This window comes from Pecten maximus, chromosome 10, assembly GCF_902652985.1.
Source record: "Pecten maximus chromosome 10, xPecMax1.1, whole genome shotgun sequence".
Classification (NCBI taxonomy): domain Eukaryota; kingdom Metazoa; phylum Mollusca; class Bivalvia; order Pectinida; family Pectinidae; genus Pecten; species Pecten maximus.
The window spans coordinates 31,436,594-31,458,327 of record NC_047024.1 but is presented as its reverse complement, the minus strand read 5'-3'; the positions used below and the strand labels follow the sequence as shown (position 1 = coordinate 31,458,327).

Here is a 21,734-nt window from a genome sequence, read left to right as displayed (position 1 = left end):
TGCTGGTTGACATTGTAAGTAAAAATCAAGGTAATTTTTTTCATGTTTATGAGTCTGATAACAAGTGCTACAAGATGTATCCGATCGATATGGTCAATAAAATGTTTGTAATTTTATGGCAACACATCGTCAATATATTTTCATGATAAATTGACGGAAAGTTATCTTTAAAAACTAGAGCGGAACCTGTTCCCTAAGGATTTATGTGCCACATTTATAATTATGTTTCACTTTTATCAAAGTGTGCTTTGCACTAACGTTGAGAGAAAAAACTATAAATCAATGCACATGTTTTAACAGTGTGATCAGTGATATTGTCTAGAAAGTGTTGCCAACGTTTCGGATATTAAGAGGTTAATTATAAACCCTACCAGTACAGAAGTCTTCATCCCTAGTGATGACAATATTACCCTCTTATTATCATAATGATAGTAATATGTACGAGGAAGTCCATACCTGTATCTCATGAAAACACTGATATTCTGAGGTTCAAGGCTGTCGTACAGTCATTTAACTTGTAAGTCTGAACTCTGTCAAGTGTTATGTAGAACTCGAGACTGTCGGTACACGTTGATTAGCTGTAGGAGCTTCCTGTGTGACTATTTGGCAAACTAGTGGTTTATATAAAGTGTTAATCTGATCCTGGTTCTGCTTACCCAACTCTAAGGGAAAATAAGGTAAGTACATGTTTGTTATAAACTCCCATCAAAAAATGGCATCCGATCATTTGAAACAAAACTAAATTTTCATATTTCTACAGAGAACATTCGTATAAACGCAACTTGTCCGGATCAAAGTTTATCTCTGTAGAACACAGCATGAAATCAATAAATCTTTTCAACAGCCACAGTCAATTGTAGTAGAAAGAGCGTCATCCTGATTATATTCTGCTGTTCCTCTGTATTTTGCCAGGGATACATTTTAGACAGACTTACTTACTTACTTAAACCGTTATTTACATTCACGAATTCCAATATATTAGAAGAGAAGTTGGGAAACAATGGTGATATGTAAGTAAATAATAGAAAGGGATGACGTAGTAACCACTTGATCTCATTTGGATTCCACGACGGACACCTCAATAATAGCTCGTTATAATGGGCATTTTATTATCTTTTGATTTATAGCCTGATGTTACATTTATAAATATGTACCTTTGTAAATAAGGTAAAGTAAGGTCAACCTTAGCTTCAGGCGAACTCTCGATGCTTGTATTATCAATACGGATACCCAATTAAAAGATGGTATACATGCTGTAGGTTAATGTGTCCCGGGTCATTTAAACCGAAACACTTAGAACTTAAATGACATTAGACATACATATTCCGAAACGGAGAAAAAAAACAACAAAAAACCCACAGAAGGCATATTGGACTCGTGTCTTATCGCCTTGTCTCTCCGACATAAATTCCTATATTGTCTTTGGGCATTTTGACGTCATGGTGTATTTTTCAGTTTTCTTTATAACCTGTGGTTATGATGGGTAACATTTTGTAATAAGTGAAAAGAAGGAGTAAGCTCAGTATAAACAATATTCGGTCAACTTCTTTTACACGTTATTTCCTTGGCGACGTTACAGTACAAAAGAAGGAGCTGACGGGGATCTATATATTACTTAACACGGTAGTATGTCAACTTCTGGTTCTGTCTAGCCATGATGAACGCGATAGTTTAAATAATAATATAGTGTCGAAGATCATAATAGCACACACGTCAATGAAGTAGTCAGGAAACGGTTAAAATAGATCAATAAGCTTGATGACATAATAATGATTTCAAATAACTGTTTTCGCCCGTTCTTAAATGGAACATAACATCGTGAATCAAAACACGGTCACTGCGAGAAAACATCATAAAGGTAATGTTATTGTTTTGTAAGTTATATGATAATTTTCATTGTTTTCATTTACATTAATATTTGCTTTAAGCTGATATATTACAGATATGTTTCTGTTAAGCTGTTAAACATGTATATGATTAAGTGGTCCGTTGGTTTGTATAAGGCTTTATCTTTTGTTCAATACCTGGCTCTGATATACTTACGTATTGTATTCTTTAATACAATTTCCTTACCTCTTATGAATATAACATGTATGTGTTTGATTAGACCATTCCATATTAATTAGAGTAGAGTAATTTCAGGTCCGACCTACATCAAATGGTTTTAATTCCTTCCATGCTAACATGAAATATTATTAGGACAATATTTGAAGCTGTACATTAGAACATGTTAGAGAGATAATATGGCTTACGAGAAATTGTATATATCACATGTATTGTTATTGTAACCTGCTGTCAACCCATTGTCACACTGGTACAGTCTAACTGTATTGATTAAACAATAAACCGTTGTTAAAACCCTACCGGGGATAATCTGCAACCGGTCGGACCGGTATTAGTATTCAAACTTCACTCCGGAAACAATGGTTTGGTCGATGTAAAACATAAACTTGTAACTTAAACGTTTCAGATAAAATGGAGTACTCCCCCACAGAAGACATTTCTAGTGATGCTCTGCTGTTACGGTATCGTCCAAGTAGCAGAAGAAAGTAAGTAAATATCCCAAACTATCATGTATCAAGTCTGTGTATTGTGTTATGGGATATATAGTAATAAAGTATTAATTAAAAGTTGTCGTAATTGAAACGACGATAATCTCTGACCGATCTGTCGAAGAGACTCCAATTTCGAATTCTTCTGTTTTGCGTTAATGCCACTGTGTGTTGCATTACGTTTTATCTAACATGTCTTGACTTTTTACATGTAGTATCATTTAGAATTATTGAAAAGATCAGTGTCCAATGAAATACATGAATTATATTTCGAGTCTCATAGAAAGTTAAATGCACAAAGTGATATCTTAAAGTTGATACTATCGCTTAAATCATCAAATACAAGATTTATTTGAAAATAACATACTAGAAAAGATTACCATACAATTTAGTAAAATGAAAACGGTCCAATTGTGTTAATTCATGTCTCATTCTCCAAATTTGTATTTAAAGACGCTATATAATATCTTGAGTGTCTTTCAATCCTTCGAAGCTGTCCTCCTCCTCCCCACCCCCATTTTCTCAATGTCATGCCAACACTAATTCAACTGTTTCACTATCCAGTCATTGTAACATTTGCACAACGTTACCCCAGTATGGTTTTATATCGTTTTATATCATATTTTATATTTATCAGCAGCTATAGTCAGTTGAGGACAAGTTATTCTAGTAAATCACTGCGAGCTATGGTGGTTTGGTTTTCTTTTGAGAAGAAATGTAACCTGGTGATCTTCTGGGAATGAAGTTGGCTGGGTTGTCTACTGAGGATGAGGGTTGCTGGATTATATCTACTGGGAATAGAAGTGGCTTGATTGTCTATTTGGAATGAAGTTGGCTGTGTTGTATAGTGAGGATTAGGGTTGGATTATCCACGGGAAATGACAGTGGCTTGTTTATAGACTGGAAATTAAGGATGTTTGCTTATTTTTGGGGAAAGAAATTGTCTGGATTATCTACATTAGTATTTTGAATGATAGTAAGTGGGTTATCTAGTGAGAATAAAACCGGTCGGGTTATATTGGAATGAACGCGACTGGATTATCTACTAGGAATTGAAGTGGCTGGTTATGTAGTGTGAATGAGGTAGGCTGGATTATCTATCAATATATACTATGCCAGATGTCTTCGATTTGAGTCTTCACTATATCATAATTAATGTTACAGTATCTAGAGCAGTTAAAGAAGTTAGTTATAAATGCACTTTTAAAACCTACAGGCGTTGGTATACCCATGTTAGCCAGTATCAGATAACGAGCCTCGTAAACTTGCCGGGACTGATCACATCAGTTAGACTTTGTCATATAGTATTGTGTTAAGAGACCTACCTGGTATATCGATAGCATGTCTTTTGTGCACAGGTGTCGGGCTGTTTGACTGTGAATGCATGAATAATTAATTATACCAATCAAGGCGAAACACGTCTTTATACAAGTGTGTCACGTGATTTGTCAACATTACTGATGCAGATTAAATTAGGGTGATTATTTTTTCAAGAACATTTATATACATATTTACTAGTGTTTCAATGTGTGTGTGGGGGCGGGGGGGGGGGGGGGGGGGGGGGGGGGGGGGTGTGTTTGTAGGTGTGTGTGTGATATATAATTGTATTCAAACAATAGATACGTTAGTAAACGAATGAAAACAATCTAGATAATAAAAGTGTGGAACTTTGATGTCTCCCTCATGTCACTATCTATTATTATCGATATTGAATATGTCTGCAATTTTAATTAACGCAAGTAACTGTGTACTGTACAGCGAATCAACCTTTCGCTGCATTATGATAGTTTAGGAAATATAACAAAACTACTCAAAATTCCATTTTTTTTAATCGCTCGTTGTTGATATCAAATATGTATGTGTATGACGCTTTGTAGTACCTGAAAACTAAAGACTCAATTTATGATGCAAATATCCACGAACGACAGACGCATTTCCCTAACATACCGTCCCGTGTGAAACGTCATAACTAAACGATAAGCACAGACAGTAAAATTATTTTTTCATTTAATTTCTGAAACATACGAGTTACGTTAAAATTGATAGAATCAACCGTTCGTGTAAATTTAATATGAAACGTATAGCTAATTATTACGATAATTGATAACGTAACTCGCCTCGAGGTTCATGACCTATGAAATTATTCAACTCGATTAGTTAATGCCATATTACTATGCCAAGAGTGCTAGGTTCCCCAATTACATTCCTGATACAAAGCCATTGTCTAACCCTTTCTCTCATTACACATTTTCTGAGGACTATAGATATATGTAAAGAAATCGACGATTACTACATACATGAATTATTTTAAAGTGGATTTATACAACAATGTTCCAGACTTTAAGTACCTGTATACCTTCACTTACTGTAAATCTATACTATATACACTTACAAGTTCGAATCCATTTAAAGACAAACTGTCAACCCTTAAACAGACAAAACTGGGATGACCTTCACCTTTGGTGTGAATCCGAGTTTAGATTCATTTGTATATATACGAATATATTAAGTCACGTATTTAAAACCTAACCGAGAGTGCCGTATACATTAAAAGTCTTGGCAGTCTGCCAGATTACCTGTGTACGGGATTGCCTCTATATACTTGAACAAGTATTGATCACAATATACCCTAATCGGGGAAATCGACACGACTTATTTTTTCCTAATACCTCGGTGTGTAACGGAACAGTTGCCGTTGTTATGCACGGACTTTCTAAACAGTAACGCACCCGGAATCAGATAAGTTCAGGTAACACGCCTTTTGATTTATTGAATTGTTTTAACTTTAAAATTCATGTTGATCATTATCTCCGTAGGGAAGAGTGTCGCTTAGCAACGACTACGATCCGAAATTGTCTATACATGAATGTGTATAATATCCATATCACAACGTAATTGATTACAATCAAAACATACCTGTATATAACGTTGTTACTTGAACTCCATACTTTGTTTACGTTTTTTAACTTTTACACCATACATTATTTACGTTCATCACTGATTGCTTCTCTATTAGCTAACATTATAAATACAAGGTTTGATAAGGTAGGGGTAGGGGTCTGTTTTCGTTTCTAATTTCGGTAGAACTTCAGTCGTTGTTTTAGAAATACGATCTCGTACACATACGTATTTTCTAATCAGACAGTATTCTACACTGTTTAGATAAGTTGTTTGTGTTCTGAAATCATTCTGTAACTGCAGGGACGTATAATAATATATATGTCCCTGGTAACTGGTATCAATTTGTATATCACAAAACTGCATGTTGTCATACACTGAAAATGATAGTAGATTGTTTTTGAATAAATACAATGTGAAATGTTAAATAGTGTTACCTTACGTTTTCGATGTCACTTTCAAATACACATTATGGACAAATTTTACTCAATCAATACAGTTTCATATACACATCCAATGACATACATGTAGCTTAGAGACACATTGCATAATATTAAATAATTTTGATTTCACAGATTTTTTTTCTGCGTGTTTTGATGTAAAGTAGCATTGATAAACATTTACTATAGCTATACTTCGTATCACTCATCATTCATATTTCATTTATCAGCCATGAGGAAACACCATGAAGGGTTTGTGTGAATTATTTAACTTCTGATCTCCTGATACATATGATCCTACCTGTATGACCTCATTTCATTTAAAATAATATTCATTACCCAGTGAAAACTTTGCCTTTCTTAGACAATGTGTTGTTTAACTGTATTTTAATTCCCTCGTTTTGTTTTGCACTCTTGAATTTTTCTTTGTGACTATGTATCTAACAAGCACGAGTTTGCACGCAATCACCATTCATTATGTCTATATATAATCATGAGTGTACTACTAGATTTGTTTAAGCCAACGTTCTGTTTTTAATGCATGCTATCCAGATCGAAAATATGATGAAAGTTTCAGATTTCTTCAAGCAAATAGAATTCTGTCGTTTACTGTCTTAAGAACCATGATTTTGTTAATTTGTATTAATGACAAACATTAATATCATACTAAGACTTATGGAAACAAAGGCCATTCCTGTACTGACCTGGTTGTATAGGATTCGTTTTATTTGTGACTATAACCATATTACAAAATAATGATAATGCATGAGTGTTGTTAATTTGTATATACAGTGTATGTCTTTTAATCATGATATCTAAAACAAAAAAATTAAATACACAGGGAATATTAATGAAAAACATGATGTCATAAATTAATGGTGTAACCCTCATACATCGGTATTGATACTGACCTCGGGTATATAAACATTAATTCTGTGACAAAGACAGCCATGATAATATGTAAATGCCTTACGGCAGGGTAAGTTGACTAATGTTATATCCATTCTATTATCTAATGAAGACTCCAGGCCGATATGAATGTTAACAACCTAAGCGACGGGGACATGCGACGATAATCATGCCAGAGTTTGTACAGTTGGGTTGACAATCGAGCGTTGTAGCATTTCAATGGATTTAATTTGAAATTGAGGAAAGCCATTAAAGTTCGCCCGCAAAGAAAATTTTCTAATAATTTCAACACATTAATCATGTACATGATCTATAACGAACACGTGTCAGATATACATGGTAATGTAGGCGGTACTGTAACTGTTTGATTCTTACATAATCGAAGGGCGTTTTTCAAGATTTTTTCAGACAAAGACCGGCTGTTTTCTGTTCAATGACTCATTGTCCCCTCATTCATTACTAAGGCCAAAAGATGATGAATAAGAACTGGGTACATGCATGAACCGAAACATGAAACAAATATTATATATAAAATATGTAAAAAGATATATATTGCTATATTCATGTACATAGAACATTAACTGTATCATGTTGTCATGCAGTGTGACGTATGTAAATAACATCACTATATAAGGTAACATCTTCATTATATGATACAAAATCAACAGATGAATTCTGGGTTTCTAAATAGTAGTGTCACATTATAACTTACATTTAATTAAAAGATACAATAACGAAAAAGGTTAGGCAGCTTAATATTACAGACCTGTATTAGTATATGAAGTTAGTAGAATAATCGATGGAGGAGAGCTTGTCGAGCATGGCTACATAATTATAAAGAACAGACTGCAGGTATCAACACCCGTCAATAATAAGAAAAAAGTTTACCTTGTACAGGAACAATGATTGATTAACTAAACCCTATTCTGTTGTATGGTATAATAGTCTAAAGATGGACTCTGCCAGTATAGAACGTCATTTCTGGCGGGCAGGTATGCCCCGGAGTAAGTAAACATTTATATGTGTGTAATATGGGTCCACAAATAACTATTTCTATTTACATATTGTCAAAACCTATTAAGCTAAAGTTGCTAAAAGCTTGAGATTCACTTTAAAGAGTACGATGTTCAAAATAACATAAAAGATAATTACCTTACGTAGTATTCATATCTTTTGTAAATTATACATTACGCTATTGTGTTCATATATACTAATACAGAGTCTGGTAAATATGTAGACAATTAAATTTGAAAACCAATAATGTCATTCTGTAAAGGAGTAACACTAGGCGCTTACTAATGAGCATTCACAAATCACTGAGTCAATTAACATCCCATGTTAATCGACATTGACGTGTTATTTAAACATGTATAACCCTCTAAATTTCCCGAACAAAGATGGCAAATCCGAACATATCTATATTGTCCATAGATTATTGATATCGTGTTAACCATATTGTCACTATGACTAGGATTGTCATTGTTGTGTCCACTTCGATTTCGTGATCATTTGTTGATAATTCTAATCATTATTATCTTTAGTTTTTTTCTAGGCGATAATAGTTCTTTGATAAACTACGAACACATCATCTTCGCTAGCCAAGGCTTCTGATGACGTTTCACTCCACGAAACGTTATCGGAAGCCTAGGCTAGCGAATATACGAACACATTGGAGAGAGCCTCATTGCGTTGTGTACACTTTAAATTATACCCCTACTGTTTTAATCTGTATAGATTTGTACATGAGTTGATACAATTAAAGACAATACACAGTTAATATCACCACTGGATTGGTCGATTGAGCCAGGTATAGAATCACTGATTTACCTTACATTTCCGTTTGGAGTGTGGTACATGTAGGATACTGTTGGGTAGTTGGTTGTATTTTTGAGAGTTTATCCTTCCTGGACTTATTCATACTACACAATTATGTATCTGTTGGTAACAAGACATCGGAACGGGTAAAGCAAATTAACACAAGCCGTACTGATAAAAGTCTTTCCGCAAGTTAGATATTGATTTGTTTTGTTTGTTTTATTTTGTTTTTGTTTTGTTTTTGTTTTCAATGGTCCTTTATTGATATACAAGAATTCACTAAGTGGTGACTTTCATGAAAAAAGTAGTGGTATGTATGAAGTCTGGGGACAGTTAGACAGACTATATTTTATATATCTTCCTGTAGAGTCCGATAAACACCCACGTACATAGTCAGTGCATTAGAGACAATAGGATCGATCTGTGATCGGCCAGGCCATAGCTAATGGACCTATTTAATTGTAATGCCCCTGTTTAGCCCTACCAGATCAATCTATTATTATTACAAAGATAGTTACTGAAGTGGCAAGCCATGTCATTGTATGAATACCCCACATATATATGTAAGGCCCAATTCACACTGCAGTCGATCGATAAAAGTTGTAATATATATATGTATATATCCATGTATATCCCGTGACAGTTACCAAGGACAATGTATAGTGGTGTACGGATCCGAATATAAGTACAGATAATTGGGGCACAATGAGGGGGCTATATTAAATTTCAATTTATTTTCAAATTAACGTAATCAAGAGTGTATATCATGACTGCACTTAAACACCACGTATTTAACCGGGACAATTGTTCGTTTATCATTTTGTAACGTATTTTAGTATAGTATAATTATTCAAATGCTGTGTTCATACATATTGTAAAACATCGTATCCCTCTTTTTAACAATGACGTATCATTAGATACAGTTAAGATCAAGTATGTAACTCGGGTATGTACATACACCCATTCTAACGTACCGAAACAAGTGTGTAGATATTCCATGTCACACAATGGTATTACTCTGTCGAAATGCATGTGATTTGGGATACTAAGAAGGACTTTATTTAGAAGTGATAACACATTGTAATTATGCATGCCGGTGAACCTACCCCTCCCGATGTACGACAGAGGCCTTTCTCTGCCTCTATATACCCTGATTATCCATGGCAGGACCTGTCCCAACTCATACAGAGACAGAGGTATGTCACTCAACCTCTTCGGTTTATGTTGTCTTTGATTTCATGTGTGCCTAATTCCTGATGTTGTCGTAACTTTTGATTTGGTATCCCTGGTTTACGATATTGCCTTAACTTTTGATTTGGTGTCCTTAGTTTACGATATTGTCTTAACTTTTGATTTGGTGTCCCTGGTTTACGATATTGTCTTAACCTTTGATTTGGTGTCCCTGGTTTACGATATATGTCTTAACCTTTGATTTGGTGTCCCTGGTTTACGATATTGTCTTAACTTTAGATTTGGTGTCCCTGGTTTACGATATTGTCTTAACATTTGCTTACCCTTGTCAATGATTTTTTATGGTATATGAAATCGACATTCTTATTTCTATTTTTATTTTTCACTCCAGGATTTCAAAATCGATATTTTTGATTCAGTGCGTCCCTGATTTAAGATGTTGTCTTTTTAATTTGGTATACCACTAGTTTGAATTTTGTTGGTGATGCACATGTACTATATGAACTCCATTGTAATGAAACTAATACATATGTCTGGTTCATCCATGATTGGATGTATGTTGTTATACTGGATATCTGTATAGTTATATTGGGTATCTGTATAGTAATATTGGATATCTGTATAGTAATATTGGGTATCTGTGAAATAATATTGGATATCTGTTTAGTTATATGGGGTACGTGTATAGTTCATCCATGATTGGATGTATATTGTTATCTATATAGTAATACTAGATATTCTGTATACTTATATTGGGTATATGTATAGTTATACTGGGTATCTGTATAGTTATACTGGGTATCTGTATAGTTATACTGGATATCTGTATAGTTATACTGGGTATCTGTATAGTTATACTGGATATCTTTATAGTTATACTGGGTATCTGTATAGCTATACTGGATATCTGTACAGTTATACTAGATGTCTGCATAGTTATACTGGGTATCTATATAGTTATACTGGGTCTCGGTATAGTTATACTAGATATCTGTATAGTTATACTGTATATCTATATAGTTATACTGTATATCTATATAGTTATACTGGGTATCTGTATAGTTATACTGGATATCTGTATAGTTATACTAGATATCTGTATAATCATACTGGGTATCTAAATAGTTATACTGGGTTATTGTATAGTTATACTGGATATCTGTATGGTTATACTGGATATCTTTATAGTTATACTGGGTATCTATATAGTTATACTGGGTATCTGTATAGTTATACTGGATATCTGTATAGTTATACTGGGTTATTGTATAGTTATACTGGGTATCTGCATAATTATACTGGATATCTGTATAGTTATACTGGATATCTTTATAGTCATACTGGGTATCTATAGTTATACTGGATATCTGTATAGTTATACTGGGTTATTGTATAGTTATACTGGGTATCTGTATAGTTATACTGGATATCTTTATAGTTATACTGGATATCTTTATAGTTATACTGGGTATCTGTATAGTTATACTGAGTATCTGTATAGTTATACTGGATATCTGTATAGTTATACTGGATATCTTTATAGTTATACTGGATATCTTTATAGTTATACTGGGTATCTGTATAGTTATACTGGGTATCTGTATAGTTATACTGGGTATCTGTATAGTTATACTGGGTATCTGTATAGTTATACTGGGTATCTGTATAGTTATACTGGATATCTGTATAGTTATACTGGGTATCTGTATAGTTATACTGGGTATCTGTATAGTTATACTGGGTATCTGTATAGTTATACTGGGTATCTGTATAGTTATACTGGATATCTGTATAGTTATACTGGGTTATTGTATAGTTATACTGGGTATCTGTATAGTTATACTGGATATCTTTATAGTTATACTGGATATCTTTATAGTTATACTGGGTATCTTTATAGTTATACTGGATATCTGTATAGTTATACTTGGTATCTTTATAGTTATACTGGGTATCTGTATAGTTATACTGGGTATCTGTATAGTTATACTGGGTATCTGTATAGTTATACTGGGTATCTGTATAGTTATACTGGGTATCTATATAGTTATACTGGGTATCTATAGTTATACTGGGTACTGTATAGTTATACTGGTATTATATAGTAAGACTGATATAGTTATACTGGTATAGTATATTTACTGTATCTGTATAGCTATACTGGGTATCTATATAGTTATCTGTATAGCTATACTGGGTATCTGTATAGTTATACTGGGTATCTGTATAGTTATACTGGATATCTGTATAGTTATACTGGATATCTTTATAGTTATACTGGGTATCTGTATAGTTATACTGGGTATCTGTATAGTTATACTGGGTATCTGTATAGTTATACTGGGTATCTGTATAGTTATACTGGGTATCTATATAGTTATACTGGGTATCTGTATAGTTATACTGGGTATCTATATAGTTAAACTGATATAGTTATACTGGGTATATGTATAGTTATACTGGGTATCTGTATAACTATACTGGGTATCTATATAGTTATACTTGGTATCTGTATAGTTATACTTGGTATCTGTATAGCTATACTTGGTATCTGTATAGTTATACTGGATATCTATATAGTTATACTGGGTATTTGTATAGTTATACTGGATATCTATATAGTTATACTGGGTATATGTATAGGTATACTGGGTATTGTGTATAGTTATACTGTATATCTGTATAGTTATACTGGGTATCTGTATAGTTATACTGGATATCTATATAGTTATACTGGATATCTATATAGTTATACTGGGTATCTGTATAGTTATACTGGGTATCTGTATAGTATTATACTGGGTATTTGTATGATTATACTGGTTATCTGTATTGTTATACTAGGTATCTTTATAGGTATATATAGTATATGTTTAGTTATGCTTGAAACAATATAGTTATGCAAGTGTCGCTTATTAGTTTACTACCTATTTTGATGTGTTTCCAGGTTTGTGCATTCCGTACTTCAGATTTGCTAGGTGTATAAGTTCTCGAGTTCTGTGGTTTTCCTGTTTGCACGTCTAAATTCTTTTAAATAGTGATGGTAGTTCTCAATATATATATATACCAGAATGATAAAGATGACTAACTCACCCGCAACGATATCGAAAACTATGGTCACAAACAATAAATTTACAAAATTTAGATGAAACAAAGTTCATAAATGCTTAAACATGTATATCTTTGGATGTCTATAAATCGAGTCATTAACTTAAATATCTATTTGAAACGGAGTTTTGTTTTCTCGATAGAAAAATTATTTAAAATGAGCAAATACATTTTATTGGGCGAACACATGTAAAATGTTTATATAAGTATTACATGTTCGTCTTAAGATTGTTACGTTTGTAGTTGTACTTGATATTCTTACGAGTCACTAGGTTTACGGTTGATAAACAATACCATTAGTAAGCAGTGTAAACATTAATCGTCTTACTCCAGGTATGTGACGTATATTGTTAATACATACGGTCTATGCGATCACTTCATTCATTCCTATATCGACGATCAGTGGAGCAGTTCAAACATTTTAACAACAATACATCTGAACACGTCTGATGAGATTGTATAGTACTAGTGCCTATGGAGAATTACATTATGGTGTTTATTATATATGTGATATATTTGGTCTATACACAGATTGATCATCAAACACTTTGAAGTAGTTAATGCAATTATACGTAAAATATGTCTATTAGTTCTTGTATATGCATTTATACATTGTAGTTAAATCAAATTACTTAGTTTCCAATGCCTGTATTATATTTGTAATGTTACAATGTACCATATACAATAATTTGATCGGGAGGCTTAAGATATGAGCTACCCGTCTTAATATACAATGTACTATGAGGTTATATGGTAATACCATTGTGTCATAACAGATTCACAGACAAAGCGTGCTTATCCCATCCATGCAGTGAGTCTGACTATTTACACTAAGAATGTATTTGTACTGACTATATACCATTGTGTTGACAATCCAGGTAGATCATTATTATAACAGCCGTAGTGGTTTTACCGATACATTTACCGATACAGGTATTACATATCTAAAACGACTGTATATTTCTTCGTATTGTATTCGACACATTATTTGCTCTGTTGAACTCGAAGTGTATCAAACATCTCTAATCATGAGTAACGCAGGTACAAACTTGTCAATCAAAACACCAAGATACTACCTACGTATAATTGAAGATGTACACTAAATTAGATTTGATAAAACGAAGGGAAAGCTGTTTCCTGCAGTTTTAATTAATATCTGCAATATTTCACACAGGATTTCATAAATCGTTGTATATTGACGGAATGTTTATAATCTTGTATATACTTGTACTACAACAAATGTAATTTAATCAAGTTCCTCTCATCTCTACCTTCATGTCCATCCAGTGCGTATTATTCAACACACATTTCATGATCATAATAATGATTATACATATTTGTGATATAAGTTACAATCCCAATCCATGATTTCACATTTTTCATTCAGGATATCTGACTTGTTAAATCGGTTATCCATCATGTCGTTTTGCGTTCATGTAGAATGTGTGGCGTAAGTGACAGCTGTTGATCCTGAAGTTTATAGAACATTTTTCTCTGTTAACAGAACAACGTATGGCCATATGAATGACTGGATGAGAATGGCGATGGACCAGAGCTCGGGGGGCGGAACCGGAATCCCTACCACTGTCACCGACAACAATTGGCAGCAATATAAAACGGTCAGTCAAACTTAACCATTATGTGCTGGAAAACGCGTAATTTTAAATGCAAATTTTGCAACCATTATGAAAATATTACAATAATAGAAAATCTGATGGCAAATAAAATTTCGGCGTTTAGGTCACAACCGTTTCATATCCTATCAACACAACATCATATAATGGTGTCGTCAATCTAAATGGGGCCAGCTTAAGGGTCGCTTTGTAGTGCAATGTCACGGAATTATCATTGCGTATCTCTGAGTATCCGAGATCATACCGATACTGCGCAGGAAGTGGCAATCTGTTTTCTGATGCATCAATTTCGCTAAGAGTGAAAGAGACAACAATACATATCATGTTAATGACTGATATATCACGGCCAGAGAACAGAGTATATCGTCTAACTCACATAGGAGAACACTCAACTCAACGGCCAACACTGATGTCACCAAACATCGAGAATTCCCAACTTGTCTATTACATCCCCAGTGTCATTAAATAAACCATTATATGTCCTAGTACGCTATTTCATGCTGATCTAGTTAAGTATTGTTTAACGTCCAATCAACGTATATGGTCATTTAAGGACGGCCTGTCGTGGTGTAGTGAGTGTATGTGTGTTTTGGGAGGTTTGATATATTCGGGTTTGTCTCCTTGTGATAGTGCGGAACTGATGCCGACTTTATAGTGCTACCTCACTGAAACATACTGTCGAAGACACCCAGCAAGACTCCTCATCCGGTCACATTATACTGACAACGGGCGAACCAGTCGTCCCAATCCCATAAGGCTGAGCTCTAAGTAAGAATAGCAGCTATCATTTTGATATATTCAATATGTTGTGTCTCGGCAAGGAGACAGAACACAAAGCCTTCCTCGCAGGAGCGAACTCTCAACTAAAGGCCAAATAGGGAGGGAGTGACATAAAGTTGTCAGAAAGATGAAAAAAAGATAAGATCCTAAATTTGTAACATTCCTGGTAGCCGTATATTGTATTCTACCACTAAGCTCAATGACCGGAAACTAATGGTACCAATCCGGTGAAAACAACACGTTAGCGAACTATATCGTTTATGTCACTGCTTTAATTTCAAATGTTGTAATACACTTGATTTATTGAACGCGGCTTTAGTATGAACTGTAATACAATTTGTTTGAACACGTCTCTATCTTGAACATTTCAATTTTCAAACATTTAAAGGTTGTAATATACGTTGTTTGATAGAATAAGCCATTTAGTCTGAATTCTTTAATAATGATATGTTAAAACTTACTGTATATTTTTTCTATGGCGTCAACTCACATTATTGAGAGAGACTTAATTGTATCAAAATAATAAACATTTCATATTATTGTGGCATGATTTATATCCGTTAGTTGTTACAACATAGATAATCATAATGAAAATATATATCCTGTACTGAACTTCGATGCAGTTAATCATTAAAACATATTCGTTTCTTGACAATATATTTTGTCACAATATGACAGAAAAGGATATAACGACAATTTATATCCATATATGTGAATCTATCACACCCATATATTCTGCATGATTCATAAAGTGAGATGTCATAATGAATACACAATTGCAGTTGATCATAGTTATTTTTTATATTTAGCCTGCACAGAAAAAAGAAGAATCTGAAGTTAACTACAGAAAAACATACGCAGATCTGACGTCAAAGATTGCCTACAGATACCCCAACCCCGGGGCTCCCAGGTAAACATGGAATAGTGTTTCTAGGCCTCCGCCTACAGATTCCCCAACCCCGGGGCTCCTAGGTATACATGGAATAGTGTAACTACATGTATGTCTCCGTCTACAGATAGACATGTTATCTAGGGAATACCACATTCTATGGTTCATGTTTTATCAACTGATCAATAGCTTTGATTTAAATTGAATGTCAGACAATAGTAATCCACTCCATATCAATACGCACAGAGACCGAACAATCTCGTGAAAAAGAATGGACATATTATCATCTCATCGCTATCACTCAGCCACAGGTAGTCATTTTCCCATTGAGGAAAATTGCCATCTGTACAAGTAACTGGAATTTTAAACATCATGTAACATAAGTCATAGTTATTAATTCTTAATTGTTTATTCTTCAGCTTCACAATAAACCCAATGTGGTATTTTATTTGTTTATTATTTCAAGACCCTTATTCCATACATACAAACAACTCAAACACCAAGCTGGGAGAAGGCCACAGATTTATGAACCAGATGGCAGCAGCACGAGTCAATAAGCATATAAACCTTAAACTCACAAAGAGACTGATATCTCCAGCTGAATGCCCACCAGCATGGTGACCGGACAAACAGCAACCAGATAGGACCGTTCCCTGGGAAACCAGGCAAACACAACCCTTGTGCTAAGCACGCCGTGCTCCAAGCAGTTGCCTATAAACCAATATGATGGCTCCATGGCCAACACATAACCTTGGATCTATCATCCATCTCTTGCAGAGTTATCTCCCCTTATCCCTTTTCCTCCTGAGTTATGTCCCTTGGGAAACCAAGCAGACCTACCCTGGATACCCATACCACTTTAAAATGAAAGGGGGAATTTGCTTATTGACACATGCTGCCGCCAACTTGCCAGAATTCCGCCAAATTTATTCAAAACAGCAAATCTGCGACAAGATAAACAAATAAAACATTGATGTGTTATTATGAACTGTCAATACTATTTCACAATTTAGTATCAATATCACTGTCCAACACAATGGCACATAACTGGAATAATATCACTATAAATCCACTGGAATTTCAGTATGGAAGTCCTTAGATATAACAATGGCACATTTCAATAAACTCTTTTAGTTGTGTAGTCTGTTATAAACTATGCACGCGATCTTATGATGAGCACACTGGCATAAACAGTCCAATCCAGAAAAGCTCACACTTGAATCCATGAGATGATTGAAGACCATACTTACAGTCCAATAGCAAGCAAAGAATACATATTTCCAGAATGATTTCCCAAGTATAGCAACCCATGCACCACACCGTACAGAGTCCTTGCCAAGTATATGTTTCCAAATGTCCTGATGACTTTGGAGATAACTGAAATAAAGAAATCTAACAGCAAAATTTGGCTAATGATTACTTCGGGCATATAACCTGTGTAGGTATATAAAGTGAAAACAATGAAGGTATTCATTAAAATTAGGGAGGTGAGGGTGAGAATTAAAATTCCTGCACACTCGTGCTTGTTCAAAATGAGAATGACCGGAAGTTAACTTTGCCTACTGGGAAATGCTATACAATGCTTTATCAAGCGGGATAACTCTAGGATACAGAGGTCTAGCTTAAATCTACTAAGGGGAACAACTCCTCCGGCCTTATACTAACACATATTAAACTTCCATAATGGCTTCAATAAATTTGATTACCGTATACTTCGGTAATCAGTAATACTATCTATGGATGTAGTTTTCATTTTCGTCGAGATGTACCTATCGTATCCTGTGAAACCTAGTTTAAATATTCCTGTATGTTTAACACATGTTTCACTTTGACTTTCAGACTCCGACAGGGCCGTATTGGTGGTACCTGGCGACACATTAAGGAGGTGCTCGGACACGGCGGAGGCAGGGTGTGTTATGTCGACGGTAAGCTGTGTTTAACAATCTAGTACTGTTTACCAAATGTTTAATGTAACAATCTGACATACATATACATATATATTTCTATATGCTTTTTGTCAGATTCATGTAATTTCGTGGATCTGATAAAAAGACAAATAAAATATTCTTGTCCATTATATCGACACTGATACGTTTATCAAATGATGTTTCAGCTTGGTTTATTTAGAAGTATTTAATGGACCAGGTAATGAATTTTCTAACGTCATTACATACATGTATTAAACTTCAGTGCGACGTCAATATGACAGAAATTATCATGTAAATCACAAGCATTTAATTAGGAATGAATGATAGAAGGGAGAGAACTCTTCGGATAAAAAGTTTCAAACGCGAAAACTTGACACAAATTAAGAATATGATACATACAATAGCATTTACCTCTAAAGTAAACAATTATATCTTTGTTATTTCTTTATAATGTCCTACATATACCTCTACAGTTGTCAGTTTTGATTTGTGTATTCAGCTTACATGTATAATAATGTAACATGGTTAGTTTTAACACAATATAGCATTTTTCATTGCAGGCCTTATACGAGTATATGACGATGTTAGTTTTAACACAATATAACATTTTTCACTGCAGGCCTTATACGAGTATATGACGATGTTAGTTTTAACACAATTTAACATTTTTCACTGCAGGCCTTATACGAGTATATGACGATGTTAGTTTTAACACAAGGCTACACTCAGCGTCATCACAGAGGCATCATCTACGTAATGCCCAGCATTCCTGGGATGCTCCAAACAATGTACAGCGTAAGTAGCCGTGAAGTAAATGCTACAGACATACTTTGTTATTCTATATAAAAACTTACATGTTTAAGCATGTTTGATCAGTGACCTTTAAATTCATAGGCCAAGGTCATTCAGTTGATCAAAGTTTGAAGTCCTTCATCGCAACCTGTTCAGGCCTAATACTTGTACCAATGTCTCTTGGTTTATGTGAAGAAGCCGTCTTAAAGAATTTAGCACATTTGACCCATGTAACCTTAAAAGTATGTCAAGGTTATTCATTCAAACAAAATGTGTAGTTCTTCTTCCCGGCATGCTACAGGTCTAATATCAGGTCTCTATGGCTATTGGTTAAACATTTTAATTAATCTAAAACAAGTGCATAATACCTTGAAAGTGGGTTAAGGTCATTTTAAGATATGAACAAACTCGATAGCCCTTCGAGCCAGGTGAGCTAAAAGGTAAATCAAGTTGAAAGACAATAGCAAAAATTCAGATAGTATCAAACTAGTTCTTTAGTGTCTTTTGATGAAATATAAATCAGAAAAGACGGTTAAGAATCGATTTTTGGCATATTCAGAGGAAGCAATTAAGTAATCTAAAAATAGTGATTGTTGTTAATGAAACGGTATATTGCAGTTCCTTCTTTAAAAACGATTAGTTTTAACTTCAGCCAGAGACATGCAATGTATGACGTATACACAGATTTCCAACACTTATATAATTGTATGTTTATTTTATTTTAACAGTGCCACCTTTAAGCAAAAGCATGGGCCAGGTGTCATTCGAAGATCCAGACATAGATAGGAAAATTCGACTGAGCTCTGCTCAAAAGTACAAAGGATTTTACAGACAGAACTGAGAGTTATTTCCCTTTAGCTTCATAATAATTCACTCTTTTTTACTGAAGGTGCAAAATTGTGATCATCTTCCATGTTAAAGGGATGAACACATACTACAGCCTTGTAGGTTGACAAACAGTATTATTTACACATCTACGTATTTATGTTGTCAATAATTTAAATATCTCCTGGTGTCTGCTTTGTTGTTATTTCTATGGCGTCCTGGCTATTTGTGACATTATTGCGATATATTTACAAATTAAACAAAAACATCAATGGACGATTATACCAAACAACAGCATTGCGATCATTGGGGTCTGCAGAATGAACCAGATTTGCATTAAAATTATTGTTGTAAGTATGAATGGGGACGTTTGTGAAACAAATTTTTATTGCATTTTTGCCAGTGAAATATAGAAAATGATCAAACTAATAAAACTTATATTTTCACTGCAGCGATGAGCAGTACAAATGTAAGTTTTTCGTTTTTGACCAATCAGAGCAAACCTTTGTATTCATCTCATTGAAACTTGCCGGGTTTTCATATCGACACGGAGATAGATAAATTGGTTATTTTCTCGTATGACTCGTATCACTTGTATGACAGAATATTTCGATATTTTTCACTTGTGCTTCGCACTCCTGAAATATCGATATTCTGTCATACTCGTGAAATATATGTTATATTAAACAGGAAACCATTCAATATCCTCTTTATATGCACAATAATTTTACATATTCTACTCCTGTCAACAATATCATAAATGGAAGTATTTACTGCTCATCTAACTTTCAGTCACTTCTGTTAAATGGTAGGACAACTGTTTCATGAACGCAATGATGTCACATGGTAGGGCTACTGTCATGAACGCAATGATATCACACAGCGTCACGTGGTAGGGCTACTGTGTCAAGAACGCAATGATGTCACAGCGTCAAATGGTATGCCTACTGTGTCATCAACACAATGACCTCTCATCAACATTATGTCACAAAATGTCACATGGGCTACTGTGTCATGAAAATAATGATGTCACGTGTCGTCGTAGGGCAACAGTCTCATGAACGCAATGATTTCACACTGCGTCACGTGGCATGGGTACTGTCTCATAAACACAATGACTTCTCATCATCAACACAATGATGTCACACAGCGTTACGTGGTAGGGCTACAGTCTCATCAATACAATGATGTCACACAGCGTCACATGGTATGGATACAGTCTCATCAACACAATGACTTCTCATCAACACAATGACTTCTCATCATCAACATAATGATGACACACAGCGTCACATGGTAGGGTTACAGTCTCATCAACACAATGACTTCTCATCAACACAATGACTTCTCATCATCAACACAATGATGTCACACAGCGTCACATGGTAGGGCTACAGTCTCATCAACACAATGATGTCACACAGCGTCACATGGTATGGATACAGTCTCATCAACACAATGACTTCTCATCATCAACACAATGATTTCACACAGCGACACGTGGTAGGGCTACAGTCTCATCAACACAATGATGTCACACAGCGTCACATGGTAGGGCTACAGTCTCATAAACACAATGACTTCTCGTCATCAACACAATGATGTCACACAGCGTCACATGGTATGGATACAGTCTCATCAACACAATGACTTCTCGTCATCAACATAATGATGTCACACAGCGTCACATGGTAGGGCTACAGTCTCATCAACAAAATGGTGTCACATGGTCGGGCTTCTGTCTCATGAACACAATGATGCCACACAACTTCCCATGGCAGTATTAACGACTAGTCAACAATGATAAAATTAAGTAAACCGTGAGTACAATGATGGCCAAAGATAATAATAACGTATCGACAATATAGTGAGTCAGACAGTAAGATGACTCGTCAGGACAGACAACAGTGTCTCGCAACGTCCGATAGTAGTATTATAATCAGTCACAAGGAGTATTACTTATCAACACATTA

The 21,734-nt window shown here is 34.5% G+C and overlaps 1 protein-coding gene across 4 annotated transcripts; it reads left to right on the top strand.

Annotated features, from left to right (window-relative positions):
- Positions 1-567: 567 nt before the first annotated feature.
- LOC117336143 lies at positions 568-19,951 on the top strand. 4 transcript variants are annotated; one of them, XM_033896528.1, is made up of 7 exons: positions 568-677; positions 2,471-2,549; positions 14,418-14,532; positions 16,137-16,237; positions 18,056-18,141; positions 18,823-18,939; positions 19,665-19,951. In XM_033896528.1, the coding sequence occupies exons 2-7, from the start codon at positions 2,476-2,478 to the stop codon at positions 19,775-19,777; spliced, it is 606 nt and encodes a 201-aa protein (XP_033752419.1). In that variant the 5' UTR covers positions 568-677; positions 2,471-2,475; the 3' UTR covers positions 19,778-19,951. The 4 variants fall into 4 exon arrangements, with proteins under 4 accessions (XP_033752419.1, XP_033752417.1, XP_033752420.1 ...); XM_033896526.1 differs by lacking the exon at positions 568-677 and adding an exon at positions 1,789-1,858; XM_033896529.1 differs by lacking the exons at positions 568-677; positions 2,471-2,549 and adding exons at positions 5,101-5,301; positions 6,121-6,142.
- Positions 19,952-21,734: the final 1,783 nt, after the last annotated feature.